This window comes from Gavialis gangeticus, unplaced genomic scaffold (assembly GCF_001723915.1).
Source record: "Gavialis gangeticus isolate Ggan-Ray unplaced genomic scaffold, GavGan_comp1, whole genome shotgun sequence".
In the NCBI taxonomy this organism is placed as follows: domain Eukaryota; kingdom Metazoa; phylum Chordata; order Crocodylia; family Gavialidae; genus Gavialis; species Gavialis gangeticus.
In genome coordinates this window covers 18,109,238-18,120,880 of record NW_017729008.1, presented here as the reverse complement: position 1 = coordinate 18,120,880, position 11,643 = coordinate 18,109,238, and the positions used below count along the sequence as shown (strand labels likewise).

The following is an 11,643-nucleotide window of genomic DNA, read 5'->3' as shown; positions in this document are numbered from 1 at the left end:
CAACCAAGCAGTGTGGTGCAGGTGCAATCTGCTCCCATCCATCTGGCCCACGACTGCCCCCATGGCACTCTGCATGAGGCCGAGCCCTACCTGCAGCAGCCTGCATCATGTTCCTGATCACACCTGCCACGGCCAGTGCACATAGCTTCCTAGCAGGGCTGCTTCTGTTGTGGCTGCAGTCACCCAGGTACTGCTCAGCTATCCCCATGTCCATCTCCAGCTGGAGGTGGGGGAAGCTAAGCAGAACCCAGGCAGATGCAGCCACCCTAGCAGACCATCCAGCAAGCGCAGGTGGGAGCATGGTGTGGCAGGCTGCCCTGGGCAGAAGTGGGTGGGGCTCAGCCCCAGGCAGAGCACCATGGGGGCAGCCATGGGATGGTTTTAATCAATTGGTGGGTATCTGCCCACAAGCCGGTTTCAATCAGTTGGCAGGCCAGATCTGGCGTGGAGTCCATATTTTGCTTGCCCCTAACATAAAATATGTATTATGGCAGGAGTGGGCAAAATGCGGCCCGAGGACCAGATGCGGCCTGCCAGGCCATTCTATCTGGCTCATAAGGCCCCTAAAAAATTTAGAGAATTAATATTTATCTGTCCTGGACTGCCTGTCATGCGGCCCTCGATGGCTTGCCAAAACTCAGTAAGTGGCCCTCTGCCCAAAATAATTGCCCACCCCTGTATTATGGTGATCCTGATGAATAAAAATAGCCATTTTCTCCCTTTACCCCACTTCCTGTCTTTCTCTACTCCACCAGGTTGAGAAAGGATTCTGGTTCTTGATGTTTTCCTACAACGCTGTGCCACAGGCTTGACTACTACATACATGAATGGATCTGTAGATCTGGAAAAGTTCCAACTTCTATAAAACACAACAGCCCATCTGGTTAACAATACAGGTAACTATGAGCATATCAACTTACTACTCAACTGTCTGCACTGGTTCCCCCTGAACTCAAGATTTCTTCTCTGAAATTCAAATCCCTCTATAGAGACTCTCTCTGGGATGTTCAGAGATCATTTTCTCATTAATATGATCTCTTATGAATGACAATGAAATAATGAAAATATTCACCTAAGGCTCATGAATGAAGACAGAGAATTACCACAGTCGCTGAACTTATATGATTGAATTTATCCCCCAAAAAGGTAAGCCATAAGGCCTTATTATATATATAAAACTGAATGTAAAACTCATTGTGGCTGCCTCACATTAAGCTATTCAGATGCATTCATTTTCTCTCACTCGCACACAGACTCACAAACTATAAACCAATCAAGCTATTTCTCCTACACACTAGCACAGAAGTAAGAGAGTAAGTGGGAAGGACACTCACACAAACCTCTATTATGATTTTTATTGTTTTTAAGTACTTGCAGGGCACTTATACACTATTGTGACAAGTTTTAAATATAATTATTTTTATATTTAGATAGTCAGGACCAGTGCACCCTTTGATACTGATGTGAATGAAATTAAACCCTGAGACTGTTTTTCCTTACTGTCCTGTCTATATTTAGAAAGACATTGAAAGTAAGCTTATAATTCAACACAGGTACCTCAGCCAGTGTAAAACTATATAATTTCATTGACTTCAATGAAGCTGAGGATACGACTCAAATTGTTCATCTCAAAATTAAGAGTTTAATAAGTATATGCTGCACAGAAAAGTATTAGGTATAAATTACATTCTGCAGACATTTCATAGAGACAAAAAGAAAAATATACTCTATGTTTCAATATAAAATGTTAGTATTAATCCCAACCTATTTATAATATGTGCACATAATAGTTGCGGATGGGAGATATTTGTTTTGCAAGCTATGTATCAGCAGGTGGAGCATTACCATTTACACTAATTTCAATCTTTTGAACTAAATAACATATGCAGAATATTTGATACATACCATAAAATACCATCTAATCCTTTTTCCATTATTTCTCTGATCTTTTCCTCTAAAAATTTAAGTGGATCTTGTGGACACATAATAAATATACCACATAGCAGAGCCTGCAAAAAAGAGTAAATTAATAACTTTTCCATGTGTAAAACCACTGTCATTAATAATGCTAGAAAAAAATAGCTTTAACTAACAAACAACATATACTTTTCTTCTTTGTTCCTTTATGCTTTTGTTACTTTTATTCCATTTGTATTTTGAATGCCATTATATATGTATCAATATATTTCCATTGTTTCATACATATCTATACATGGAAAACCTTTACCAATAGAAAAAAACAAAACATACGCATTTCTTAGGACCTTACTTCCAGAGATATCATACGTTTTTAAAAGCATTACTAAATTATCACAAATAACCCTGTGAGGTAAAGTTGATATGGAATTAGGCCTCTCCCCTTGAACAAATATTATATTCAACAAGTTTTCCTTTAATAACACAGGCAAATGAGAGACTCATACGGAATCCTGTGCTTATCTGTATGACAAGAAACTGCTTGTTTAGACTAACTTTTCAAAGATTACACCAAACTTTGTGAACAAGCCGTAGTACACAAATAAGATCAAATTCTTGCCACTGCATGCACACTGGAGTATGCAATAAAACCCTATAAAAGAAAGGAACATTGAATGTTCTCATTAAATAGCTCCCTCAAAACTGGAGACAGATCACCCTTCTGCACACAACCTAAGGTAGTCTGCTGTTGATACTTCCCCCGTCTCACAGTGAGAAATATAGTGCTTGTCATTAAGAAAATACCATTTGTCAGCAATATCACATTGGCGTATCTGAGATATCTAATTTTAAAAGTAGGAAACATTTTGGTTAACTGTTTTTTCTAATCCCTCCCCCCTTTTCCCAATGCAGGTAATGCCACTATCCTTCATAGCATACAAGGTTGTAGCTTGGCTGCCATCTTTGATTAAACCTGCTGTTCTCATCTAAATCTTGATACTATTTCCTACATAACATCTCTCAGGCCTGCCCTATGTTCCATGAGCACACCACCAAAAACTTCACTGAGGCCCTCATCGAGTTGCAGCCTGGTTATTGCAAACTTCTGTCTTTACTACTGCAATCCTGATACTTTCCAGTTCAGGGATGTCAAACATTCAGTTCACAAAACCATGCTGTCCAGTGGGTTATTGGAAGTTGTGGGGCATGGCCTACCACAGAATTCAGGGCCCCCAGACCCCGATGGACATGGCCATTGGTAGCAGCCCCATGGACCTGTACTGCCACCAAAAGAAGACCCGCACCATCACAAACCCCTGGACCTGTGCTACCACCCCCAGAAATGTGCTGCCGCCTGACCCTGGACTCACCACGGTTGCTGCAATCCCTATGAATCTAGCCTGTAGAAGGCCCTGTGGTCCAGATCCAGTCTGGAGCCCAAAGAGAGTTTTATGTCCCTGTTTTAGTACACTAAAAATGCTACTGTTGATATTATCTTCCTGGGTTGTTACTTAATTGCATCAACTCCCTTCCTATGCCTTTCTAGCTTCACCTTTACCATCAACATATCAAAAACATTTCTTGTTTTTATTTTCAAGGCCCATCTCACCTAGTTAATGCAGAAACTTACCATGTCATTGACCACCTATCCTCGGAGTGTCTATCCTACCCAGTAATCAGGTTCACAATCAAAGATTCTTCTAAAACGTTTCTTCTAGATTACCAATTATTCATGGGGGGGTGGGGAGGGAAAGAGGTGCTTACTTATCTTCTTTCACCATTCCTTAAGACTTGCTATTGTCACAAAATGCAGCCAGCTGACCAGAACTAGGCAGGTGATGAGCAGTTCCTCTTCACTTTCATTTTTCTTCGTTATTCCCCTAATTGGTGGTGCTTGACCTTTTGGCTATGCAAGCCAGAACAGTGGCATGAGACTGATCTTCAGGCTAGATCTCTCAGGGGGTCAGCACATGAGGTTGGGTCCAACACCACCCGGGCCCAAATTGGGCCCCATACCACCCCAGGACCACACACCAGATCTGGTGCACAGGGCCATTGAAATCTGGAAATTTGGCAGCAGGAGAGTGGCAATTAACTCTGCCACTGTTTCCCCACCACCAAATTTGCAGACCTGTGGGCAGCCCAACAGGCCAGAAGACACAGCTCTGTGGGACACATGTAGCCCATGGGCCAGTGGTTGAGCACCCTACCCTGAATAATAAAGAAACAAACAAACTATGTAAGTAACAAAAGGTAATAATCATCACCATTTCCACTCCCAAACCATGTCTGCTAAACTCTCAACCTTGTAGATCAGGAACTCTGTCTTCATCTGCCTGCACCCAACACAACAGCACCTTGATTCTGACTTGTCTATATCAGTGGTGTCCAAGATTTTCCTCCTTTGGGTTGGATGGACAGAGCGCAGAGCATCCATGGACCAGATCTGGCCCCACAGGAGGGGAAGTAGGCTTGGCCTGGCCCTGATCCAGCAGCACGGGGAGAGGGGGTTGGCCTGGCCCCAATCCAACCATGTGGGAGCCCCATGGACCAGATGCCTTGGCTCTGCAGGCCACATTTGGCCCATAGGCCAGAGGTTGAGCACCCTGGTCTATATCATTATAAAACAATAATGCTTAAAGCAGGAAATAATCACGGCAGTTGTGAAATATTTAATGGCTACAAATCAATATACAAGTACACAATTTATTAACCTGTCCAAACTGAAATAACCTGTACCAGTGCAAACAGGATTGAATAAAAAATCACTATGCATTATAATCTCTCTTTAATCAATAAACAATCATGAATTACTCCAATTTATACAGCTTGAATAACATATGGTAAAACAATGGACAAAATTATTCTAACTTTAGTGTCTATTTCACCTCACTAGAAAAATTGCAGCCTCCAAAATTCATCCAGATGACAATAACTGGGTAAACTAAACATCATAAGCAAGGAATAAACCCATTGCAACTATAACATAAATAATGTCATTTTAAGCAACAACTAAATAAGTAGAGAATATAATGATTTTCTCCACATGAATTTTCAAATTAATCTTTCCTCAACAGGACTTCCAGGCTGTTCAAATACTCCCTCTGCTGGACTGAGCCCGTATGTTCTGCTAAAAAAATTATAATTTTCGTAGTTTCATGTTCTACTTCCCACCCCCCTACTCCCCGAATACACACACCTTTTTCCGATGGGATTTTAATAGCAAATGGGTACTACATGTGCAAAAAACTGACCAGAGGAAATTCAAAATATGCAACCAAACAGTGAACTCAGCCTAGCATAAATTTAGTTTATTTTGGAATTTCTTTATTTAAACAAAAAACAAAAAGCTGTATATGGACTAGGCTGTTAGGCCAAATTCTTAACATTTACTTAGGTGAACAGTCCTGGATGATGATGGAACCCAAGACTCAAATAAGAACAATTCAGTCTAAATGGTACACAGCTTGATTATTTCTGGTAACCTCCTCAAGATTCTCAGTGACATGGTGGAACCCTGTTATAGGAAATTGACTAGAGATCAATAAGGCTATAACCTGTGAAATGCATTATCCCTAATAATACTAAACAACTAAAATTAAATAAAAAGTCACAAACAAAATAATTACCTCTTATTAAGCTTAACATTCCCTTGGCTAATCAGATATTAAACAATTCAAAATTATAAATACAACAAAAATGTCAAATTAAAATCAAGTTAATACAGAAATAGGCTAATTCTTATGCAAACATTATTTATTTGGCTTGCAGAACCATTTCATCTGACCCACTGGTTGTCTAACAGGCTACTGGAAGTTACAGGACATGGTCTGCCACAGAATTCAGGGTCGCTGAATCCTAATGGACATGGGCAACAATGGCAGCCGCCCAGCCCCATAATGTCACCCAAGCGCAACCCTGCACCACCACCCACTCCAGCATATATTCACTTATTGCTCAAAAATTGCATGCACACATTTATTTGTTCCTTAACATTTAGAGTGTTAATATGAATTAGGCAGGTCATCATCTGAACCTATAAAAAAAAGATTATATACTTACAATCACTGAGCTGCTTACAAATTCTTGACCTATGACATTCTTTCAGATCCTTAGGAAGGTTAATAGTTCAGAAAGATAAATAACCAGTGACTGTTTTGCTGATGCTGAAGGATATTTTGTAAGGCATAAATGGAAGGTGCCTAACTCCTATTTACTTTCAGTAGGAGTTGCAGAGCCTAACTGTCACTTGTACCTCTGAAAATCATTGAAATTTTAACCATTATCTATGGGTCACCAAGCCAGGTTCCTCTCCCCATGCTGCTGGCTGGCAATTCCCCACACCTGCAGACTACAGCCTACAAGACTGCCCCTTTGGGCTAGGGACAGAAGTTACACATAAACCGGTTTAAGTAATCAGAAACTGGTTTAAACCTGTAACAGAATAGAAGTTCAGTGCAAATAAACAAGTTTCAGAATGGCTGAAACTGGTTTATGATAAACCTGGTTGAATGTAGTATTAGACTTAATTGATTTAGATCAAACTGGTTTATGAAAATTCTGTCCCAAACCTATTCCTAGTTCAAGTTCAATCAAAGTCCCCTAGCATCCTAGCATTTTGCAGCACTGGGCTGGGCTGGGATGTCTGCTCCAGAGACCTGGGTTGGCTTGCCCCCTGCTCCCTAGCTGGAGCAGTGAGGGCTGGCTCACTGGGCAGCTCACTGGCCCCCCCCAGGGAAACCTCTGCTGGTGTCTGAGGCCATGGATGGGGTTAAACTTCCCTTCTCCCGAGTACAGAGCAGAGCTGTGCTAAGCTGCCCTGCTTAGTGCTGGCTGCAACTGTGGACTACAAATCCCAGAGGCGTCTGAAAGCAGGAATAAGTGATAAGCAACCCTGCAGAATCCTGCTGCTGTCAATCTGGACTGCAAATCCCAGAGACCCTGGGGGCAGCAGGAAGAGGAAGTGAACACACACCCCATGCTGGCTACATGCCAGAGAGCTATGCTCTAGCACCCTCCAGCTTCTGGCTTGAGCCACTGCAGGCATGTGGCTGCCTTTTCTGAATCAAAGATGAATCTGTGTATTTGCTTATTGGTTCAGTCTTTGCAGCTTAAACTAACCTGAAAAAAACTGAATCAATTCAGATTTGAGCATTTTGACTGTCTGTACTTAGCCCTGGAGTTTAGCCACAACTGTGAAAATGGAATAAGTATTGCGACATTGCTCATTCTTCAAGATTTCTATCTGTACTTGTTTCACTAAATCAAAAAAAAAAGAACTTTGATGGAGACTTCCCCAATGTATCTGATAGAAAAATTGGACTCTAAGATAGTTTACATTCTGAGGGCTTCTCATGTGGTTTGGGCAGATCAAGGCCCCTGTGGTGAGGGAGGGAGTGGGCTGGGGCAGGCGCTACCCAGCCTGGGGGGGTGGGCACCAGACTAAGACATGAGCAGCTCGTCCAGAGGGGTGGGGAGGAGAGAAGAGGGGGCAGCTCCTGCTGCTGCACACAACCCTGGGGGAGGAACTGGGGAGCATGTACCGCCAGATCTGTGTATGGGGCAAAGGCGAACTGCTGGGCTTTTCCCAGTGCACAGGGCTGGGCTGGGGCTATGCTTGGAGCAGGTGGCAGTGGTATGCAGCCCTCTCCTCCCAGCACCACTGCCACCCACTCCAAGCGCAGCCCCAGCCTTGCCTCGCCCTGTGCTGGGAAGAGCCCGGCACCAACCCTGGCCCTGAGTGCACAGCAGCAGCCCGCCCTCACCCCACACACAGATCCAGGGGGCACACACCCTCCATGCCTCCCCCAGGGGTGCGTGCAAAGGCAAGAGCTGTCCCCTCTTCCCATCCCTCCCCTGGACAAGCCGCTCACAGCTCTGTCTGCTGCCCCACCCCACTGGCTAGGCAGTGCCTGCCCCAGCCCCACTCCCTCCCTCACCGCAGAAGCCTCAATCTTCACCCCTATAACCTTTCCCTCTCCCTGCCCTGTCCCCCACACAGACTTATCAGCCAGACTCTGTTCTCCAAGCTGCTGGGCTGGCCACGTCCATGCTGCGGCTGCACACATACACATGGCATTTATCAGTGACATTATTGGTCACATCAACCAACAAAAGCTGATTGCCGACAATGCCAATTTTCCTTTTATCGGTGCCGATATGATATGGATCAATGTGTCGGTGCACCTCTATTATTTAGCTAGTTTATAAAGATGCATATCTACCCTGCCTTCTTTTAAAACAACAGCAGCAGTACACATACCTTCACATAACATCTTAGCAGTTAATGTACTTAAACAGGAAGTAGGATACTTGAGTTCAATACCCTACTCAGCTCAAGTGGAATCAAATCCACAGACACTTCCTACCAAGACAGCACCCTAACCAGCAGGCTACAGGCTAGTTGGGTTGGGTTTACCTTCTAGCCCTTCTGTTGAGGCTATACAACTGTTCAAAAAGGAATGCAAGGTTCATTGGATTAGAAAGAAAGCACATAAGGAGCATGATTGTGAGCTGATGGTTACAGTACTCCTCTAAAAGGAGGAATCTGTGAGGCTTTAGTCTCTAATCCCAGGATTGCTTTATACATTTTACATAAAAAATGTCATTGAATAAAAGGATAAGTAATCCTGGAAGTATACACCATAATACTGACTCGGGCATCTTGGAGCTCATTTATACCAGGTCAGAAGCGAGTCTGTGAAGGATGGTACTGAGCATATTCAGCGTTTCTCATCCCATGGGTTGCGACCCAAAAGTAGGTTGCAAAAATATATAAAAGGGTCGTGAACAAATTTTAGAAATAGATTCTCCTTTAAAGGAGAAAAACATGGGAAACCGTGATTTTCCCTTGCAGGCTAACAGAGTTCCAGGGCGCCGCCCTCTCTTCCCCCACACCCCACACTCTGGTGGGCAGAGGGCAGCAGGTTAGGAGTGAGGGGCACTGGGTCAGGACTGGCCATTGATGTTTACAAATGGGTCCTGGTACAAAAAAAGTTAAGAACAATTGCTCCAGAGCAGGGGTTTTCAACTTTTAGAATCACTGTACCACCCTCCACCCCAATGGCCGGACATGGAGCAGTGTACCCCCAGCCGCCAAGCAGGGGGTGGGGAGTAGTGCGTGGCCGGACGTCGAGTGGGGAGGGGCGTGGTATGCAGTGAGATGTGGAATGAAAGCAACTGCTATGTGTGAGCTTCTCCCACCCCCGGCATCCAGCTGGGTGGGTGGCACCTGTGCGGCAGCGCAGGATAGTGCTTGGCGATGCTCCGTCCCTGCCTGCCCATGCATACCCCCAAAGGCCTTCTCAAGTACTCCCGAGTGTACGCATACCCCCAGTTGACAACCCCTGCTCTAGAGCAGAGGTTTCCAACCTGTTGTCCACGTGCCCTTGTGACTGTGTCTAAAGAGTCTGAAGAAGATGACCATACTCAATCAAAAGTATGTGAATACTAGTGCTGTGCAAAATGTTTGTGTCTGTTTCATTTAGTTTTGGATTGGGGCATTTCAACAGTCGAAACACTGAATCCAAAACAAAACACAGGGCTCCGAAACGTTTTGGAAATTTTCGGAGCTGTTTCAGAGGCAGGCTTGCAGGGAAAGAGGGAGGGGGAGGACTGCTCTGATATTGACATCTGTAGCTGGCCAATGACAACTATTTTTCCTTGACATCCCTTCCAATCCCAGTGCTGGAGAATTGAACAGGGAGCTGTGGAATCAAACCGGGAGCTGAGGGAATATTCAGGTCCCTGAACATTCCCCCCAGTTCCTGGTTCAATTTCCCCAGCTCCCCAATCATTCCCCAGCTCTTTCCTGGGGGGTGCAGGCCCCCAGATGATACGGTATGGCAGCAGACTGCCACTGCCAGCTGGTGATGGCAGCGGCTCTGAGCTATTTCCCCAGCCGGCAGCAGCAACCTGCTGAAATCCTGTATACAGATCTGGGGACCATGTCCCCTGGGAAGAGGTGGGGGAATGATCAGAGAGCTGGGGAATCAAACCAGGAGCTCCAGCTGACAGGTGGATCAGCCCCAGCTCTGGGACAGCGCAAAGCGCCCTGCCAAGCCACGCTGTACCAGCATGATGGTGCGGGTGCCAGGTGGTGGGGTGCGATCCACATTGCCCTGAGCTGTACGGAGGTACTCTGCTGTGAGCCCTCAGAGGCTCCAATCACCACTGCCAGAGCCAATGAATGAGGGGCTTTTTTTTTTTGCTTTTTTTTTTTTTTAAAGCTCTGCAGTCACCGGCTGTGAAGCATGTGGATGACAGCATGCTGCTGCTGCTGGCTGGGGCCAGCGCCAGCACCCAATTCTGCCTGGCGCAGCCCACGCCAAGCACCGGGAAGAACCCAGTGCTGGCACTGGCCCCGGGGCCCCAGTTGGCAGCAGCAACATGCTGTCATCCTGCATGCAGATCCGGGGGCCTGCACCCACTGGGAGGGCTGCTGGGATGTGCCAGACTCCTCCTGGGGGGAGAAGGCCCCCGGATCTGTGCGTGGGATGACAGCATGCTGCCACTGCCATCAAGTGATACTAGTTTTACTTTGAACAGTTTGTGGTGCAGTTTCCCAGAAACCCCTGCACCTAACTCCTTGAAACCTGGCAGGTGTCATGGCCTCAGCAGGGGCTACCATCCCTGAAGTTTTCATCCTGCTCTGCCTCCACAATCACACATCATGAGTTTTGCTTTGAACAGTTTGAGGTGCAGTTTCCCAGAAACCCCTGCACCTATCTCCTTGATAGGCTGCAGGCTTCATGGCCGCAGAAGCAGCTAGCATTCCGTCAAGTTTCATCCGAATCAGGCAAGAAATTACAAAGTTTTAGGTAGTTTTGTGATTCCCCATTATAGCCTATAGCCAAAATACTAACACACCATAGAAATTCCGAAACAGCTCTGAAACAGTTTCGGCCAAAATGAAATGGGACAGTGATCTGAAACACCAAAACGAATCACTATCCCTCCAAAATGCTAAATCCGAAACAAAACAAAACACAGCCATTTTGGACAGCCCTATGAAACACAGAAACAAAACACTGTCCCTCTGAAACGCTGAATCTGAAACCGAAACGCAGGCTTTTCATACAGCCCTAGTGAATACCCACACATACAATTCAAAGGGGTCTACACCTTCTTTTGAAATTTCCAAAGGGGTCTGCACCTCCATTCAAAAATTTGTAGGATTCAGCAAATGAAAAAAAGTTGAAAACCACTGCTCTAGAACCAGAAGTTTGCCTGTGAGGCTGCTCTGGTCTCATTCCCTGAGGCTACTTTGATATCCAGCAGAGCCTTAGGATTTGAGAAGAGGCATTGGGAGTGAGTCTGAAGCATCCCCACAACCAGACTTTTCTGACTTTAGAGTATATCAGCAGGCTGTAGTGCAGGGGTGGGCAATTATTTCATCTGAAGGGCCACTTAATGAGTTTTGGTGAGCTGTTGAGGCCAACACACACAAAATCTTTTAGCAGATATAATTTTAACAAATTATAGATAAAAAGCAAATCATACACTAAAAATAAAATATCTACTGTATATTTTAATTTTATTTCATAGGACCTAGGTCCCACTTCATTCAGAAGCTAGGTACCTAGCTATCCAGACTAGGGCAGTTCTGGCTAAGTACTGAAGCTGATATCTAGAGAGGTAGAGATTTTTCAGACCAAGCACTGAAGTGTCTAGGATGTCTAAACAACTCTAGGAATAAGTGGCTGCGAAGTAGGGACTTTTGTGGAT

The 11,643-nt window shown here is 44.9% G+C and overlaps 1 protein-coding gene across 1 annotated transcript in view; it reads right to left on the bottom strand.

Annotated features, from left to right (window-relative positions):
- Positions 1–11,643, bottom strand: part of FBXL13 (F-box and leucine rich repeat protein 13) — a 228,470-nt gene that overhangs the window by 207,929 nt on the left and 8,898 nt on the right. Inside the window, exon 2 of the mRNA XM_019509463.1 lies at positions 1,906–2,009. Within this exon, the coding sequence (XP_019365008.1) occupies positions 1,906–2,009 (104 nt within the window). The remainder of the gene's footprint in view (positions 1–1,905; positions 2,010–11,643) is intronic.